The sequence below is a fragment of the Leptosomus discolor genome, chromosome 1, assembly GCF_034619465.1.
Source record: "Leptosomus discolor isolate bLepDis1 chromosome 1, bLepDis1.hap2, whole genome shotgun sequence".
Classification (NCBI taxonomy): domain Eukaryota; kingdom Metazoa; phylum Chordata; class Aves; order Leptosomiformes; family Leptosomidae; genus Leptosomus; species Leptosomus discolor.
Window position 1 is genome coordinate 115,704,789 of NC_141391.1, and position 20,870 is coordinate 115,725,658.

The 20,870-nt window shown below is 38.3% G+C and overlaps 1 protein-coding gene across 2 annotated transcripts in view; it reads left to right on the plus strand.

Moving 5' to 3' along the window:
* The window catches only part of CADM2 (cell adhesion molecule 2), a 124,207-nt gene extending 103,652 nt beyond the window's left edge, over nucleotides 1–20,555 (plus strand). For both annotated transcript variants that reach the window (XM_086462919.1, XM_086462912.1), the window contains exons 7-8: nucleotides 18,715–18,840; nucleotides 20,437–20,555. In XM_086462919.1, the coding sequence (XP_086319045.1) occupies nucleotides 18,715–18,840; nucleotides 20,437–20,555 (245 nt within the window). The remainder of the gene's footprint in view (nucleotides 1–18,714; nucleotides 18,841–20,436) is intronic.
* Nucleotides 20,556–20,870: the final 315 nt, after the last annotated feature.

The following is a 20,870-nucleotide window of genomic DNA, read 5'->3' on the forward strand; positions in this document are numbered from 1 at the left end:
TATCAATCCTTTTATGTCTTAGGCCTTTCTAGTAGCTCTTTGGAAGAATATTTTGGTTTTGATGCACAGCTGCTTGTTTCACACAGGTTCTACCTCAAAAAAGAAGATAAGATATCAAAATGCTGTTGTCAGCTGTGAAAAGCAATCACAGATACCATTTTTTATGTTTCATCAAACAGCACATATTTCAAAGTCTTGTATTGGGGTGTTTCACAACATTCATTTTGTTCTCTTTAAGCAGCCCCCTGAAGTGGTACTTTCGATGTGTCATGGATCCCATACACATTGTTGCTTCTTTAGAGCACAATATTCTGAAGTTCTTACACTGTGTGGTATTTTAATCCTCAAGTAAACCTATCCGTAGTGCTGCTGGGTTGTGAAAAGGTGGAATAATTTGAAGTCGGATTCTGGAAACTGGGCATTAAAAGGAGAGACTTTCTGTAGCACTTCCTCAGTATTTGTTTCTGTGTGTAAGTCCATGGACTAACCAAATTTATTTTTTTAATACATTTTTAGTGTCAGCATTTTAAACAAGGATTTCTGTAATAGCTGATTATAAAGCTTGTCTGGCCTCTAAAAAATCACCAGTCCATAAAAAAAGCGTTATGCCAAAGTATGCATTTTGAAATGATAAATATTATCCTTCCTGATATTCTACTGCTTGGGCTTGGCTGCTGGGAATGTATCAGCACAGAGTTGTTCTTTCCTGCCAGGCTGCACATGCTTCCTTGAGTTTGTTCTCTGCTCTGAGGTAATGTGAAAGACTTCCATTAAAGATTATAAATCTGGTTCCAGAAGTCATCGTGATGTTACTGTGTTTAAATACATGCCAGGCCATGACATAAATATGTGCGTGAGACAAATACCTGTTCAGTGCTTTTCAGAATGATTTCTATATTCTTTGTATTAAGAAGAAACACACCTTCAACTATACTGCAGGCAAGGAAGGTCTCAGAAGTAGTCTGTATTGGCTGAGAAACATCTCTGCCAGCCAACAACCCTTAGTAGTAGTTTTAAGCTGTTTAAAATACTTAAAAGCTTGAAATGTGTATTGAGTCAGATGGGAGAAAGACTGCACCCTTAGACAGAGAAGTGAAGCAAGCATGAAGCATACAGAGTGTTAAACTGTTCATGGTTAAGCCTCTGATGAGAGGCTCAGTCATGATAGTATTTATTTAAAGGGTTGGCTGGTGTAGTTCTTCATGGACATAATGGAAAACCAAAGCATTTGGTTTGTTTGGGCAAGTTTTGTTTCCAGCATATTTCAGCAAAAGGCAAGTCAACTTCTTTTCTCTGCATCTGTTTTGTGAAATGACAGACATCTCTTCTAGCAAAAAAGTCTTGCGTAATCTGCCTGACTATCACCAGACAGGTAAATAAAACTTGAAAAGCAGATGTTTCAAAGGACAAATTTAAGCAACACTAGACAATGTGATATACCTTTAACTGTGCTTCTTAGCTTCTACAGATTTTCTTCTAATAACTAAAAAATAAATTCTCTAAAAAAAGCAGTACTTAGAAGAAAACTTTCCAAGAAGATTTCACATACACTATTTTCTTCTGTGTTCCCATAAAAATGTTAACAGTATAGAAAATTAGTCAATGAACTATAAAATTCTGTCATAAGATGCTAACATGGAGTTGTTTAAACTGCGTAGTTGTGAATGTATTTGAGTAATGTATCCTATCAACTAAATGTAAATGTGCTTAAAACCATTATGTTCTAAGCAGTTGCTGTGTCAAAAGAACACAGCTCTGAAGAGGGAGAGAGAGAGAGATTTTAACTGAGTGTCTGTATCGTATTGAACATACAGTCAGGAATCAAACTAATCATTACAGAAAGTAGCAGAACCTGTTAGTGACACCATGTCCTTCATATATGAAGCATTCAAATACAGTGTTCCAATTCATTCATAGATCAAGTGTTGTGGAGGAGCTACTCACCTGGAAGTAGTTTATGTCTCATTAAGAATGCTGGAACATTTTGATCATGCCCAGGGCCACTAATCATACCATTTCTGGTCAGCATACACTTGCTCGTGCATGAAAGGGAGATGAGACAAGAGATGTGTCAATGCATCCATCTTCTGAGTTATTTGCCTTTCTAGACACAGCTAGTCAACAGAGAACGAGCCCAAAGAAGAGGCAATCTGATACTTAATGCATGATATTAGGCAGTCAGCTATAGAAGAGGAGGTCAATGCCGAATTAGGCATTTCAGGCTGTACTTTGGGTACAATAACTCGTGTTCAGTCTACCTATGCTCCAAGCCAGTTCCATTCAAAAGTGATGTTTTCTTAAATTAAGGTCACAAAACCCTACCTCTCAGACGACTGTCGGCTTCTGGGGACTTGACTTCATTTGTATCTCATAGTGCAAAGGTGGTCATGGCCGTGGCACGTAATTTTGTGGTCGTGATGTCGTTATGATTTTCAGGGGGTTTCACCCTCTTTCATGCATGCCAGAATTGTATTTATTTCACTATTCCCTGTTAATCTCAACAGCCCTAGTGAGACATAATGATTCTACTCCTCTTCATGTTGCATCTTGAATAAAATTGTCTGTGGCTAGTACAATTTTATTTGAATTCAATGTTTTCAAGTGTGTATTCAGCGTTCTTGAGGTAAGACAAATCAACTGGGCCTCAAGCAATTTAGGGCTAGAGACACCTACTTGTTGAGTTTAAAACAGCTTTATGGGGCAGGCAGGTACACAGATGGTCAGCTCAGCCGAAACAGTGCTGCCTCTAGGCATGCACAGTACAGCCTATCAGTTATCCAAGGATGTGTTTGTCAGGACACGTATGTCGCACTGTCCTTTCAATGGCTTAAGCCGTGTTTTTGTGAACACGCTTCATGACTTTATTGCTTAAATTTGACCTAAGGTGTATTAAAGATATTTAAATGTGCATTTGGTTCTCATCCTGTGTACACAGTAACACTGAATAGAAAAAAAAGCAAGAGGTCTCATGGAACCTACTTTTGGCACAAGGAAAACTTCTTAATTTCTAAAGCAATAGCAGGAAGTAACAACAACACAATAGCAAGACATCTGCATAAAACCTGTTATTACCTGGAGAAATCATTTTAAATGACATTTTTACTGAAGCAGTATGAGCATCTTCATGAAAAAGTAACAAAGAAGGATGGTGCTAGAGCTGTGGAAGGCAGGAGACTCGGAAAACTGTGGAAGCACACGAATGTAGTTGGGATACTATATCCTTAGCAGATTCTCTGAGAAATTTTTGTCTCTTTGAGGTCAAATTACCAAAGAGGAAGGGGTTGGAGGGAGCAGGAGGAAAAGGGAGATGGCTGATGGACTCCAGAGTGTTTTCCTACCGAATTTGGGAGCAGAGGGAAATTTCAGATTGGAATTTTTGCAGCAGGATTTTATCTCCCCAGGTTTGTGGAGAAGATTTGGACCATATATTTAGTTGTCAGATTGTTAGATGAGGGCTTCCGTGTGGTAGTCCCATCAGAGGCCCTGCTGTGTTTGAGGCCTACTGTGTACTTGGAAAGGTGTGTGTTCACTGTTATTACATGGAGATAAGCTGCAGTATATTTTTATCTATGAAATGTTTTGTGCATGGAATATCAAGTCTGACAGGCAGAGAAGCAATTTCTATGGTTGCTGGTTCTTACTCACTGCTCTTACAGAGAAACAACACCATCCAGAGTTTTACTTGCATGACAGTTTCTCTAGTGAGTAGAGATACAAGAGGTTTCAAATGAGTCGACCTTGCTGTAAATAAATAGCTATACCTAGCTATACCTGAGAAAAACAAAATTACACAAGTTTTGTCAAGCTGGCCATAAAACACAAATCCTCAGACTGAAAATACTGCAGTTGCCACAGAATGCTGAAATTTCAGCTCATTTCTTTGCAAATCTAACCTCTTGGTAATTGTAAACATAATCTAATGGAAAGTCCATTGGAAGAATTTACTGATCTTTGACATTCTTATTATGTATAATGCTTTGTAAAACAGTGTCTGAAATAATCTAGTGTGATTTTTTTTTTTTAAATGGCTGCTGTGACCCTGTTTTTGAGATTAAAAAAAATTATTTAAAGAAAAAATAAATTATTGTAGGAAGCCAAGGCCATTTATATCATGTAGAGTTTTCCTCTGCTAACACACAGCTGCTTTCTGCGGTATGATTTCTAAGGTTTTATGTGAACTCCAGCTCCCTGATTCAAGTGTGTCCATTACTAGAAGGCAGGAGAAAAGTAATTGGAGAGGCTGTTGAATTTTTGACAGTATGGATATAACAGTGATGGCGACAATGTAAGACAACACAGAAAGAACATTACATCTTAAAGCAATAGTAGGATCTTAGCATCCATCTGCTAGATGCTGGTTTTTTATTAAATCTGTTCATTTTAAGATGCAGATGTCTGGAAAACCTCTTTATCTATTTTTTCCATGTATTCTTCATTTTGGTGGCCTATGACCCATTTCCTATAATTTTAGAATAATACAAGTTGTAAGGGACCTCTAGAGATCATCTGATCCAAGCTCAGCTTAGAGCAGGGCCACCATACATCAGGTTGCTCAGGGCCTCATTCAGGCAAGTTCTACATATGTCCAAGGATGGACCAGCATCTGTGGGTAACTTGTTCCAGTGTTTGACCATCCTTGTGGTGAAAAAGAACTTCTTAATATCTAGTTTGAATTTGCAACATTCCAGTTGCCTGTCATCTCTGTGCACCTCTAAAAAGAGTCTGGCTTGATCACCTCTTGTCCTTCCCAGGTAGTAGCTGAAGATAGCAATGTTTCCTCCCTTAGCTGTCTCTTCTTAAGACTCAAAAATGCAATTCTCTCAGCATCTCCTCATGTATTGTGTACTCCAGTCCCAAACCACCTTGTTGACTTTTACTGTCTACAAGTGCAGGCGGCCACTAACTAGCTGACCTCTGCAGGGTATGAATTTGCTGCCCTCTTTTGGTTTTGTGTATCATTCACCAGAATTGTGATGCTTAACCTGTGTGAAATATGTTATATTATGGCTTATATTTGCAGACCCATGGTAACTTTTGGAACCGTACTAGTTTGTAATACCATGAAGATTTAACTGCTTATACCCTATGGCAGCAATAAAAGGCACAAATATCCCTTGAAATATTTAATATGTTCATGTGCTTCAACAGTTATTAAAGTTACTAAGAGAAATCACCGTACCTGTACACATATTATTTTAAAACAGTAACATTTTATGAGTCTTTTCTTGTGATTGTTGTAGTTGCTTTTGTTGCTCAGTTGTCATGAAAATGGTAGGTTACCTTGTAATACTGTTCACTGAAACCTTGACACCTAGATGCAAGTTTGCTTGCTTTAGGTAATTTTAAAGTTCCAAACTGTATTCTTGCATTTGATTAACATACAGATAAAGGAACTAACCTTTAAATGCTCCCCTGAGATTTCAGGAAGTTAGTGTAACTAAATATAAAGAAATTTTAATCATAATTTTCTAAGTTTAATTATAACACATAAATTATTAGCACTTGTGAGAAAATAGACATTACTGGGATGAAAAAGAAAACTGAAGCCAGGAGACTATAGCTGTGCATTTTTTAAACATTAATTCTCTGCTACCTTCTTGTATCAGTTGACATACATCTTCAATGAATCTATTATTAAAATGGAACAACTTTTCCTGTTAAATTCAAGGTTATTTATGAACCCAAGGCTTCATGTTGACCTGTTTAACAGTGTTTAACAACATCCCTAATACTTCTCTGTTTGTTTCCATAATCTGGAAGTAGATTCATATTACTTCTGTCTTATTCTCCTATTTCTGTTTATTTTTATCTTCATCAGTTACCTGGTGTGAATTACTTTAGTAATGTAGCTGTGTAAGGCTATCTTGTTCAGTCTCGTCTCTCAGAAATAAAGCCATCCAGCTATTAATTTGTTCATTATGCAAACACATAATAATAGGTGCTCAGTTTCCTTTTATCCAAGGAAGAAAAAAACATATCAAACAAAATCTTAGTAAAAATTAAACCCACAAAAGTGCGTTTCAAATGTTTTTAAATACTTTTATATAGAATATTGTTTGTAAGGATAGGTGAAGTACCTGCCTTACCCCTACTACTGCGCTGTCTCAAAATCATTCGCTGTTCTATGAGTCACTCTAGGAGTCAAGATCTTCCATTGTTCATGGGTCTCAGTTTATTTTATGGGAACTGAGGCAAAGTGCACACCCAGGTATTCGTTGCATGGCAAGGATTTAAACCTGATTTTCCATGCTTATTCCTGGAAAAACTAACCTTCCTTCTCAAGGGGTGTCACCAGCATGGTGTCTTGGAGGGACACCTCACCAACCCCTAGGCCTTACGCATTGCTGTGAGCAGTCTTAAGTCATTGCTAGGCAGAGCGAAGGTGCATTTTTATGATTTTGCTGGACTGCAAGGAGTAAAAAACCCCTTTCCACCTTAAGAACTGAAATAGATTTTGCAGGAACAGGCCACATGCTGCCTCCTTGGCCCAGGTGGCAAGAGCAGAGCTTTGATGAGAGGCTGCTACCAGCAAGGGAGATGCTCTGATTATGCGCTGCCCAACACCACGGGCTTGCTGTTGCTTCTGGTGCCAGATGTAGACACGCTGGTGTCAGAGAGAAGCTGTCGCAGTGGGCTCTGAATTCATGAATCTCACTTCCGCAGGAGGAGGAGCAGCTTGCTAAAGCTTTCCAGAGGGCAAGGAAGGTTAAAAACACTGCTTCTCCCAGCCAAAGCAATCCTAGCTCCTTCTTTAGTTTATCTGCGTCTCCTTTGGTAGCCAGTGTCTTGTAAAGGGAAGCTGGGATCTGACGCTCCAGTTCCAATTCAACATAAGCACTTAATGTTGTTTTAAGTCCCATTTGCTGCATACTTACTTGTTTTACTGAATTAAGGGCTGTAACACTGGAAAGCTTGAAATATCCACATTTGGCTTCAAATGCTCTACCTTTCAGAAAGAATCTCTGTTTTTCAGCTGAATGTAATGTCTACTTCGAGTTGGGAATGGTATTGTTATAGATGTTAGTGAGATAGTCGTAACTAAAATTTTACTGACTAACATAAGCTTCTGCATTGAACAGAATGTCATAATGATCAGAATCACATTTTTGGAGTGCCTCTTTATTTTTAATCCGTTTAAGCACAGAGAATACTTCAGAGAGAAACATCATGTCCCTTACATGGCTATAATGTAAAGGGAACAGACTTAGGAAGGAAGGGAAGAAGGAAAGAGATAAAGAAAAGTGGCTCAGCAGTGGCATTTGGAAGAGTCGTGTTAATTTCTACTTTGTTTGGAACATTGTTTGTTGCTTTCACATTTCATGTTCGTGCTTTCCTAAAGGGAGGACTAAGTTTTTAGAGGCTTTTTAAGATGAAGTGTCATTTAATGAACCATTTCGGTTAAGTAAGAGTGGATGCCAAGTGATGTGGGCTAATGAGACAATTTAGGGTGAAGGGATTATATGGAAAATCTCATGCAGTTAAAACAGAATAATAACTGAGTAGGGAAAGGAAGGGAAAGTTACTTGTTGGAGTCATCAAATAGGAGATGAGCAGGATATTTCTAAAGCAAAAAATGCCATGAGTTATTTCCTAGGCTCCTGAATGCATCCAAGAACTTTTTCCAGACCAGTGGCTAGAAGGAATCCAATTTTAACCACTGCAGTACAAAGATGCGGTCCTTTTAACAGCTTTAGATCAATAAGGTCCTTCTGCTGGGCTTTACAACAAGAATTTAAAGGGCCAAAGAAGTCCTTGCCGGTCAGCACCTTGATTTACACAGAGCATCCTATTTTGCTTTCTGGGCAGAATGAATGTTCAACAAGAAGTACAAATGTGATATGGTAGACCAGAAGTATCCATAGTTTGGCTAGGGGAGAAGATTTCTCTGTTTTTAAAAATAAGCACTGGTATTTTGAATTTTGAATTAATTTTTTGTTGTTCTGTGAGTGAGACCCCATCTGCAATATTGTGTCCAGTTCTGGGCCCATTCATTCAAGAAGGACAGGCAACTGCTTGAAAGAGTCCAGTGCAGAGCCACAAAGGTGATTAAGGGGGTGGAACATCTCCCTTCTGATGAAAGGCTGAGGGAGCTGGGTCTCTTTAGCCTGGAGAAGAGGAGACTGAGGGGTGACCTCATCAATGTTTGTAAAAACGTAAAGGGCGAGTGTCAGGAGGATGAAGCCGGGCTCTTCTCGATGTCGGCCAATGGTAGGACAAGGGCAATGGGTGCAAGCTGGAGCACAGGAGGTTCCACATCAACATAAGGAAAAACTTTTTCACTGTAAGGGTGCCAGAGCACAGGAACAGGCTGCCCAGAGAGGCTGTGGAGTCTCCTTCTCTGGAGACATTCAAAACCGGCCTGGACACATTCCTGTGTGACCTGCTCTAGGTGGTCCTGCTGTGGCAGGGGCGTTGAGCTAGATGATCTTTTGAGGTCCCTTGCAACCCCTGACATTCTGTGACTCTCTGATTCTGTGAGTGGTAAACCTCAGGGAGCTGTAAATAATGAGAAAGAACAGCCCTTCTAACCACAATTAGTTGTTCTGTGAATACCTCACACACATTTTTTCCTCAGCCCTTCTTTCTTACCGTAAGTTTTTTAAAAGACCTTCAGTAATGTAGTAAATTTTGACTCTCCACATATTGCAGCCACCACTACAAGGACAGGTGTAAAGTAAATGGAAAAATGGCAGCATAATTTTCTGGTTTTCCCTTGAAATGTCTATTGTTTCTTTTTCAGGTAGCTGGTTGGGATTCTTCTTTAATAAAAGGCCTGAATCTCTGAATTTCTGTTCAGAGAGAGGCTTGCATTTTTTCAGCAAACAGTATAATTTGAAACTATTGACATATTTTGCAGGATTTTTCTGATTTTTAAAGTTCTTCTCAAGAAGCACTCCAGCACACCACTTACACTTACTTCCCCAGCGTTAGACTTTTTACAGCTTTCCAGCATCAGGAAAGGCTCAGGCTACTATTAAATTGGGTTTGCCATCTTCAAATAGCATGAGCACAATCGGCATTTAGTAAAATAAACATGGCCCCATTATTTCTTAATGCCTTGCTTAACAACTTTAAGATTAAACTGCATCTCCCATAGTCCCAGTAGGCAGCACTTAAAGAGTGAGTAATATTTCTGTCTACCGTAGTCAAGTAATCCCAAATGTAAGTAATTTACAGGATGGCATTAGGGACTGTTGCAAGAGACATATTGTAATATGTCACTGCAAATCAGCCTGCCTCTGCACGTTTGATCAACAGCCAGATGGAGGCTTTTATCACATTTATTTAATCTGAAATATACATAGTAATTACAGTGGACCTTTGATTTGTTCAGTTCTCATTGCTGTCTCAAGAGAAGGTAGGAAATGAATCTGTCAGTTGCAAACTGGTGCGGATGTGACCCCCTTGGTAGAATCTGGATGCATTGCAGCCAGCGGTGCTGACAATAGAGATCGTGAGTGCCGCTGGAAATGAATGCATGCTGCCGAGTTAAAAAAAATAAACCCATAGACTGAAAACTGTGTAGCTTTATTTTTTTATGAATGCAAAAAGCCTTTAGGGAAGCAAAGATCAGCCTTATTCTTAGCAAGTCCATTACCAATCAATGGCATTAAGAACAAACAGTCTCTTACTAATAGCTGGATGGTATTTAACTTTAAGACATCTGAAAACAACAAAGTCTTAATGTTCTCAGAGGAGAAGTTGGTTAAGATATTGAATTACATCAAGCATGTCATTATTAAATGGGGAAAATATTGTTGTTTCCATTAGTACAGAGTTGGCATAAAGAACGGATAGCATTCAATTAAACCACAGGCAAAAATGCAAACAAATTGGAGGCAGTTTTAGTGCTTGGACAGAAACTTCACTCATGGATATTGCCATTGTCCCAAAGAATCTACATAAGATTTTATGCCCTAATTAAAACAGCTATAAAAAATGTCTCACATATTAACAGGGGTGCTCACCTTCCTATCAATAATTTACTCTTCTGTTACTCTGTGCATGACAACAGACTGTCTCTGCTAATGTCTCTCACATCTCTGTTTCTGAGATGAGCTGGGTCAGTCAACAGCCTCTTTTGGATCAGTTACCCTAACCGCAAGTATGCCTGGCTAATCTTCTAGAGATATATTGACAGATAAAATATGCTATTAACTGCCAAAGAGGAAATTCTGTTACAATTACTCATACTGAGTAGTCCCACGACAGATTAAATTGCTATTCAGCATGAATAAGGTGTCAGATTCTGGCTGTAAGTGGCTGGTTTGCCAGGGTGTTTTGATGTCATTATAGGCTTATAATTACTCTAATCTGATTTGGTAAGAAAAAATTAGTATGACAAGCATAAAGAATTCATTTGAACAATAGGTTTTCTTCCACCACAGAGTAAGTTTTAATTAGAGCTGTTCTTCAATTAAATTAAAGCTGCCCTTCTTGGTTTTAAAACTCTGATGAACACATTCAGTACAGTGTACCTTGTGCAACTGTGAATCTCTTCATGCCTCTTTGATCCTTACACAACCATACATGTTCTGAGCTAACTTTATGTCTGTGGCTCTGCGTTACTGAAAGCCCTCTCCTCCATAGCTTCTGCCATCAGGAGCAGCTTAGTCTCTGTTGCTACACTTCACTGAACCTCTCCATTTGTTTCATACCGTTTCTCAGCTGAAAGTGTGTCTTTCTTGCACTGCTTGCATGAGGTAGTATTTATTATTTGAGCTCTGCAGTGGTACTGATTAGCTCTCAGAAGCAATCTCTAAGGGAGTTTGTGTAACAGCATAAAAACAAAGTGGCAAAAAAGGCATCGTGGAAACATACTACATTCTAGTAGACTTAAGCTATTGGGACTTCCTTAAGGTTAGCAGAATAACTTCCTTAAATTATTTGAGAATTACTCTCTTAGCAGTCTCATCGTAGTTCGTGATGAGTAGTTCGGATGATAATGTGTTGCTTTTTCATGGTATGTGAAAGATAAGACTGCCAGAGACCATCTGAGTGCTGGGCCCCAGCCGCTGCAATGGCAGGCAGCAATAGATGCCTGCACTCAGAAAACTCTGCTGAGCACATGCTTCTCTCTCCCGTCCTGCACAGTTGTGCTCGTATTCTCTCTGGCAAACGAAAGTCTGTAGGAAGCAACCAAAACCCACAACTATAAGGTACTACAAGGAAGGGAGCAGAGGAGTAAATTGACATATCCAGTCTCTGTGTTAATTAGTGGGTAGTTCATTATTTATGTAGATAATTAACTTCTCATGACAGGAAAATGAGTTGTGCACACACCCCCACCCCTACTCCAGCTGGTGCCTGTCTTTTTTTTGATGAAGAAAACGGAAAAGAGCCAGGGTCCTCCTGTATTTATTGATGGAAAGTCATCAGAACAAAGGTGACACACGCTTAGGAAATGTGTTTTTTCTCACCAAGTAGGAAGTCATGCATCTTGATTTTTCTAAGTAGGGGTGGGTTCTTTTTTTTTTTTTAAGTATCTCAATGGGCTGAAGTTTGCAAACTTCAATCTGCTTTCTTTTTTTTTTTTCTGCGATGGAGCCACTGAGAATTCTGGAACTTCGCAAGAAGCTGAAAATTAAAATGCTGGAAGCAGAGTTGAGGCATCACCTGCCTGCCGCTGCAGCTCACAGTTGAATCTTTCAGGGAGAGAAACTTAACAGAGAAATTCCGCAGTCATCTGGGCCAGTTGTCTTTCCCTAGAGCCTTATGTTTCAGTAGCCAGCAGTTATAGCTGGACAGACTGCAAGTATTTCTTCAAACCCTGAATTGACTGAATTACCTTCTACAGAAAATAGGATGAAGGCAAAAATTTGCAGATTTTAGTTCCTTTTTCCTAAGACAGAGTCTGAAGTAGTTAATGAGTTTATTGATGGACAAAAATATAATATCGTCAATAAGAAAAGGCTTTTATGTGCTCTAATTAGAGGAACTGTTCCCTTCAGGAAACTGGAACTTCTAAAGCAGCATTAAAGGAAAAAAAAAGGAAAAGAAAAAAAAAAATTTAAACTGTGTTGGTGACACAAGGCACAAAATCTAGAATGAGCATCTAAGGACCCTGAAAAATACTTTAAACGTTTCATCTTAACATTGTAGGTATACAGCTCTCTTATTAGCATTGCAAAAAATACATTTACAAAATAAATAGGTGTGAGCAGTGCTTTTATTCACCTTTTGCAAGGGCCACCTGCTTACAAATACACATCAGAAGGCCCTTGGGTTTTCCTCTTCACTGAAAGAAGTCTTATATTCATGAGAGCAACTTGAACTCTTCGAAAGAAGCTGTAGGTTCAGCTGCTGAAACATTAGTGTGGGACTTTTATCTTTCTGGGATATGGGCTGTTCTTAATAGGAATGTATATATAATTCAGTACTATGAAAAAACCCACTTAGAGGCAAAATGGGCCAAATGTGCTACTGCAGCAACGTAGGAAGAAAAGGCTATCAATTCCTTTGAAGGTTTACAAGTAAACTTTTTTTCTGCCTGTCTTCTCTATGGTTGATGATGTTCTACTATTAAAATAGCAGTTTATATATGCTGTATATTAGTACACTGTTTTGTTCTTCTTTGCTTCAGGCACTGAAGGAAAAAGAAGCTTGTCACATATTTTAAGTTCAGAATTGGTTAATAACAAAACGCATTTTCAATGAATTTCACAACCAGCCCCTTTAGGCAGCTACTCTTTGCAATTTAAATGAAGGTGAAGAAACTTTCTTTTCCCCCTTAACAATACTTTCAGAAGTTTCACATACATGTATTTTAGTGGTTAGCAGTATATTACAAAACGAGATTAAAAGTACCTGTTTCAGCACTCCAGGCCAGGCAAGGGAAATTGAACTCTGGGGTGCCCAAATTAAGATGCTAAAATGGGTAAATTCTACTTACCAGCATTTATCACAAACAGCACTACTGCTACTTTTCCTAAAGCAAATGCGTTGTCTGCTATCAGTTCAGTCCTACCACCTATCCATATTGTGAGTAAATTCTTATTTTAGTATTTTTTTCCTAGTGGTGTTAGACAAATCGCTGAGGTTTTGGGGGGTTTTGTTTAATTATTTTTTTTCCAGAGCTTACATTTGTGGGACAGTTAAAAATTATATAGACCCTATGGCTAAATCTGACAAATTATATTAGCTTAAATACATTTTCAAAACCGAGTTTGTTCCGTAAGCTGCAGAAAAAAATCTTCTCTGGTTTCCAATGAGATTGTGCGTCATGGTTGACTGCCTTTTTAACTGAATTATACAAATACTGCAGTGTGAGCTGACCCATTATGAGACAAGAAGGAAGAGGAGCAGAAAGAGTGGATATGGGGGGAAGGGGAAAAAGGTCAGATGGGAAGGGCTCAGATGTTATAAATGCCACCTAACCACGTGAAAAGCTTCAAACAGAATCTGTGCCATATTGGACACTGAAGTACTTGGAATGGAGAAAAACTTCTAATGAAAAATTGATTCTTGGGCACAGATTTTAACTGAAGCTTTTGTCTCTGTTAGGGTTTTTCTAAAGGCATCCTTCCTATAGGTTGTCTGATCTCTAATAAGGTGTGAGCTCCTGCAGCAACCAGTCCTCTCAGGTTAGTTATAGGAAAACAATAATCTTGAGATCTTTACTGTCTCTGAAACATCACTGTGATGGATCCATGGTTCTTAAATAATTTGGACAGAGTGAAAGAGCATGATCACCCAAGTTCTCTCTCCTTAAATTAAGCTGAAGTACAGGGAAATTTCAGCAGGTAATATTTCTAATTTTAACTTACGTTGACTGGTGGACTTCACAAAACCCAAAACTACTTGATTCCCACAGTTTTTCGGGTTGTGCTTCTCTGGCTAGTGCACTTAAAAGTAGTGCATGTTTAGATGTCTCATGGTTTGTGGTTCCTTGCTAGATTTTCTCCAGAAACCTTCACTGGCTCCCACCACTCATTTTCACCCTGTCCTCATCTGCAACAATTCAACAGCCCTTCAAATATGACAGAACAATTTATTTAATTTTTGTGCTTTTTGGGTTTCCCCAGCCTAAAATGCACATTGCTGTACTGATCTGATTTAGAACCAAAAACTCTTGCAAACACATGAAGTATTGGCAAGTTGTATGGGGGGTGATAACAAGTCCTCGAACACGGTAAAAGAAGCAGGAGTCACTTGAAGAGATTTTCCTGCGCCATAAATTGTAACATGGAGCCGTGCCCCAGGATCCCTTGCTGGAGCAGTTCTACTTTGCCTCAGCAATTGATTATTCATTAAATCAGTAAAAGTGACTGTAGGCTGGTAGTTTCAGTACTTCTCTGAGAAATGGGACATCCCTGTTCTTTTCCCAGACTTAAGGAACAGTAATTTACGAAAAATACATCTGCTTAATACATCTTAATTTTGTGAATGCTGTTTAAGCTCCACAGCAAATTAGGACCTTTATTTCCAATTTTTCTTTTAGTAGAAATGGTCAAAACAAATTATTATTATTTTGGATGCCTCAAACCTTGGTACATCTCATGCTCAGAGTGATTTTTTAAAACTTCAGCATCTGAGCCAAAAAAACCATGTTAATAATATTCTGCAATAAAGGGGGCTACTTGAGCATATATTCCCCAAAATATGCCATTTCAATATTCACAAATGTGCTTATTCTCCCTTTGCTCAGGAAAGGGTTATCTGACCCTTTCCTGCAGCCTGCTCAGTCAAGTCAACTATACATAAATAAGAAGGAAACTTATGCAGAAAGAAAATGAAATTAGATGAATAATTAACAGATACTTTATGCAAAAGCGTGGAAAAAATGTTCCAAAATTTCTCTGCTTAACTGATGTGTGAATTCATATAAAAATATTCTACACTGAAACTTTGTCAGCAGGTCATAAAAAACAGCTATCTGCTTATTTAATAGGTCTAAGATTTATCTGCTGTGTTTCGTTTCTGAAGGAATGATACCTTTTTTTCCTCTTTAGTCATTTTAAGTGTGTTATTTCTGTAGGTTTGTGAACAAACAGTAACAGGCAAATCCCAGAAGGTGAAAATGCGTGCAACTTCACAGGCTAGAAATCAGTATTTTGAAGAGGCTTCCTAAATTTAGGACAAAAACAAATAAAAGAGAATTACAAGCTTTTGTGTCATTATCTTGCTATAAGATTTCCTTAGGCTCATCAAAGGATGGAATAAACAGAAAAAGAACTGATCTTTGAAGAAGATGTAGTCTGATTACAAAATTTTAATTTCACTGTTTCAGGCCGCGACTAGTGTAGCTGCCTGCACTCATGCAGTAAAAAACAGTCTATATTTAAAACAAGAACAGAGTAAGTAGTTTTTATGGAAACAGCTCGATTATAAGTATTTATTGCACAATTGCATACTTAAGATTTCATTCACTGGAGTTACATGTGTGGCAGGGTAGGATTTACCTGGTAAAATAAGCCCATAAACCCATGAAGCTTATCACAGGAATCTAAAATTAATCTGAATACTGTTCTGTTTTTTGGAAAGCAAACTGCAGAGTGGTCAGAGCCCAAATAAACACTTAGCGCTTTCAGGAACTTTAATGTGAATTGATAATACAAGTGCCCAGAACACTTGGACAGTTTTACATGTTCACTGTATAAATACCTAAAATACAAAATGGCATAGTTTCCAAACTCTTGTATTTCTGTCTTTCAGATACTGTTCAGTCACATTTTGATGTAGCAATTATTTATACGATGATAGATAGCCCCAAATCTATAATTCACTCATGGGGCTTAGGTCATTTCATGAAAGACACAAGTATAGTGCATTACTCTGTATGCATAATGTAGAGCATATTTATATTTAATGCTAACATTATTTTTCTGTGAGGAGAATATTTTCATGAAGTGCACTTCCTGTTCAGAATATTGTTTGTGTTGTACAGATTTTCATTTTGAGATGAAAGAATGCTTGTTTCCCAAGAAAATGTTGTCCACTTTTGAGGATATTTCTTTATTTCCTTTCCTTCCCTTCCACCTCTTTCTTCCTCTCCTTCCTTTCCTTTTGTTTTAACAAATGTATTGTTCAGTGGTAATATAATGATAAGATGTAATGTACAAGATTTTTCATGGACAAACTTGCCTAGCAATACTTATCAATATAATCTGGCTTTGATACCAAGGTTAAAAGATTATAGAAGAAATACAATACTACTTTTGCATTCCAATGAATACCTAAATTAATTTTAAAGTTAAAAATGTCAACCTATAGCAGCAGTAGAATCTCATTAATTCATACTAATAGGTGGGAACCTTATGTTTATGCTGGCTTCAGGTCACTTCATGTAGTCACATCAGGTATGTCAGAGGAGGAGTGAGTAGCTATATATAGGAAATCACCTGAGGATGAAAACACAAAGGCATATTCATCTCAGTGTATTGTGAGGATTTTTATCTGTAATATTTATTAAAGCTCGCAGAGGAGATATGTTGTAAATCTGGATATCGAGCTAAGGCTGTACACTGCCATCACCTTTTCAAAAAATGCCTCTAGATAAAGTGCTGTGCTAACCCTTCTCTGGATTATGCTCTGCATCATGAAGTATATTATCCCTTAAAATATCTCCTTTCATTCTGTAATTTTACTGCTAGTATACTAGCAGGAGTTAGCTCTTGGTGGGAAAACATGTTCATGCTGCTCCTGGCCGAGTGTTGGGAAAGAGCATCTCCTGCAGGTCACACACAGCACTCGGGGACACCGATGCTCCTTAGTGCACAAAGGAGCACTACCTTTTTGCTGCAGGGAGGAGGTTTGCGGCAACATTGCTGCAGGTGCCACAGAAGGAGGAATTTGCTAGATGGCTCAAGCAGGCTGACAATCCTGCAGCAAGCTGTCACCTTCCATTTTCTCAAGCGAGCAGTCACTCTTCCCTACTCCCCTCGGAAAACAGAGCCTCTGCAAGGCATGGGAAAGGATGGCTGCACGCTCCAAGCTCTTGCCTTGGGGAGGCAAGACTTCAGCCATCTTGCTTTTCCCTGTGAGACTTCTGGTGCACAGAAGTCGGGATCATTTTTAATCACCAAAATAGAGCAAATGTCCCCTTGGACTGATTCTGCGTACTCGGCGTCATGCCACCAACAGCAACACCATGCCAGGAGGTTCGTGGGGAAGGGGGCAGGCACAGCTGACTTTCTAAGGTGTTTCTAGCTTTTTTGAGGCCAATACCTACTATTTGCCATCGTGTCCACAGAATTGATTTGGCCAGCTTCCCCAAAGACCTCTTAGCAGCCGAAAGAGAAAGATCTAGGAGCTCAGAAAGCCAGCAATAAATGACAAAGCCATGCCTGATGGGCTCATGACTGTTCAGAGCAGAACTGTATCTGTAACAGTGGCCATACCACTCACCAGCAAACCTGAAAGTGTAGTTTCCGTATACCTGACAGTTTACAAGAGGAGGGGAAAACATGATTCTTCTATTTCATCTGTATAATGTTATATTTATGTACGCTTGTGTGTATGTAGATATATCCATACATCTTACTGTTAGACAATGATCCTGGTCAGCAGGTGGTCCAGTTACATGGTATCGTGGAATCACACCACCTCGGCATTATCGGAGGCTCTTCTGTCATTTTCACAGACTTGCCCTCTTTTCTGTGTCAATATTTTTCCTGCCTTTCCCTTTTGCAAAGCAAAGAAGTTATTTGCAAGCTATTTGTAGGGTATAAACAGCTCCTACAAGGGAAGTGCCCTTGAAGCAGTGAGAGTAGACCGATTGCAACATACAGTACACGCTAACAGCATCTTCAGAGAATTACTGTTACTTCGTAGCAGAGACATTTTCGTTAAAATAGAAATCTTACCATGATCCTTAGGTTGAATTTTTACCTTCTTTTGCGTATTTCAGGTGAGTCAACAGTCACGGGTTGCTGGTTCATTGTTCAAAAGCTCCAAAGAATTACTCACCCCTAAGTAGCGCCATTTCCCATGATTGCCTCTTTGCAACTTCTGTAAAGCACCAGGCAACAGAACAGGCAAATGATCAGCACAGAAAGCTTGAATCTGGCAGTATTCCTAGCGCTCTGCACAGAGTTAGTAAAATGAACCTGTGAATACATTGTTATATCTATTACAGCTTGCTCACGTTGGGTGTTAATCAAGTATTCATAGCAAATTCGCAAACTGACGCTTGAGACTGAATGATGATCTTTCAGGTTGCCTGATACCTTTATCTGACCAAGTTCATGCAGACTCAGCCATGTGCAGAGGAAGTTGGCGCGGCTGCACTTTATCTGCCTTTTTATTTCTGGTGCAATAGGATAGGAATGAGAGGAAGAGAATATATAAGGGTTCCCCACTGAGAATCAGTTCTATAAATTATGTATTATGCAGACACTATTCTGCTGATGCTATCTGATCCCCAATTGTCAATTCCTTGTTTTTCCTCCTATAAATAGCTATGGCCAGGTTTTCAGTTGTAAAATGACTAGGACAAAACCAGAAACCTTTCCCATTTAATAACCTCTGCCAAAGAAGAATAAGGTAATATTTTTCATAACTGTGATGTCCTCAGGGCTTTAACAATTTGGGAGTACAAGCAGCACTATGTTGTTGATAAGATACTGGTAGTAAAAGTGGGAATAACCGTGTTGAATATTAAAGAGGGAAATGCCCTATTTTCGGGATGATCAGTATAAAACTTGATGATATTGTGGATTTTCATGTCAATTTTTGTCTGTGTAGGACCACTTTTGCTTTTGTTTCTCCCTCTAGATCCAAATGCTTTGGCTGGACAGACCGGACCTGACCATGCTCTTATAGGAGGAATAGTGGCTGTAGTTGTCTTTGTAACGCTATGTTCTATAATTCTCCTTGGTCGATACCTGGCAAGACATAAAGGTAGGACAGATTTAGTGGAAGTTCAGTCGGTTTTGGAAGCAAGGCGTGATTTCACTTGGGAGTGCTGTTCCTTTTTGCCTTCCCCCATCTGCTAAATGATTTGGACAAGAAAGCTCAGTTCACAGTCCAGTCGCAAGTGAAGTCCCTGTGAATTTTACCGTTTTCCAGTGGACTGACTGAGGCAAAGGACATCTAGTTACGTGCCCAAGGTCATCTCATAAGTCAGTGATTTAGCGAGACTAAGAGGTAAGATTGCGTCTTAGTTTTGGCCCTTAGCTCTAGACACTTAATTACATTGATCTCATAGTTTTAATTAGTATAACAGTTCAGCAGAATATATAGAAAGACAGAGCGAACAAGATTTTTCGTTTTAATAAATTGTGCTGATACTTAAACTATGTATTCAACAGATAATATTAGAAGCCAGTGGTGAGTTATCACATCAGTGAGTCTTTTACCAATGATTTCACGGGAGTAAGAGGTTCATTCCTGGGCCAAGCTTTACTTTATTTGGAGATTTCACCTTAAGAATTCTACTCCCTTCATTTTCAGTTCCACTGCCATTAGAGATAATAGGGATGGAGTGATGCTGACTTCTGACTAAGCTTCTCTATGTACCTATTTTGACCTAGTTAATTCCAAAACAATTTCTTGAGATTTAACCTTTGAATGGCTTGTAGACCTCTTGTTAAAATTTGGTTGATTCCCTACCCCTCCTTCCCAAAAAAAAAGAAAAAAGGAAAAGAAGAGAGAGGATTAATGTTGGTATTAGCTCGTTGAATCTCATTTTAGATAGAATAATCATATGGCTAGCAGACATAAGCTGATAAAAACACCTTTTTAATTTGATTGGACTCTGTAAGGGAAAAACAAGATTTTTTTAATGAGCCAGTGAAAGTGTGTCTTTTTTCTTTTACTTTCCTGAATGAACAGTTACACATCTTATGCCAATATAAATAATGCTTCTCACAAAGGGAAAGTTGACTATTGTACACAATTCTTTTTATTCATATCCTGAGCATAAAGATATCTGTGATAGTATAATGTGAGTGGGCTCAGTTAATAAAACCACCTCAATTTTGTAATTCTTGGAAGTGACTATGATACAATTCTGTAAAATTAAAGTATAGATATGATCAAGAAAAAACAGAAATTCAAAAATAATCAGTGGCCATTTTTTTTAAAAAATAAGTGTTTCTGAATATCTAAGTCTTCAAAATTGGTTTCCTTTTTTATGGGTAGCTGTTCCATGAAATAACCAAGATTTTATCACTTATTCTATAATTGCAAAATATATTGCATATTACTGCAGTTAGATAAAAGTGGATTTTTATTAAAATATTTCCTTAATTCATTGTGGATATACTGGAATTTATGTATATGCATTATCAGTATTAATACTGTAAATATTTCTTAGACAAATTAGAAAGTTCAGCATACCTGTATGATGTATACTAAAATTGTGTAAAAATATTTGTCTATTCATTAAGTAATTGGAACATTGTTAGAAATGTACTTCCTATAATGCAAAGCTAAAACAAACCCTAATCTATCTTTTTTTTTTTTTTTTCTTTTCTGTTATACTGATTTCTATAGGAACATATTTAACAAATGAAGCAAAAGGAGCTGAAGATGCACCTGATGCCGACACAGCCATTATCAATGCAGAAGGCAGCCAAGTCAATGCAGAGGAGAAAAAAGAGTATTTCATTTAGATGCAGAGCTAGAATCTTGGAGTTTTACTTATCAGGCTGACTGCTGGAGAAAACTGGCTATCATTTCTCAGAATTCATTTCTGCCATCTTCTGCTATCTTTATTAACTCGCATACCTGCTATAAGTAGCCAGTTTATGCCAACAATCAGCCGTTGACATCATCATTCTATAATTACAGTATCATGCGTAAAGCAGGACATTTCTTATTGCCTAAAATTCATATCCACTGCTCTCTTAACATACAGTGCTTGAATATACAGCCTTAACAATGTTAATCATCATCGTAATCCAAGTTTTCTACGTTTTTAAATGTTA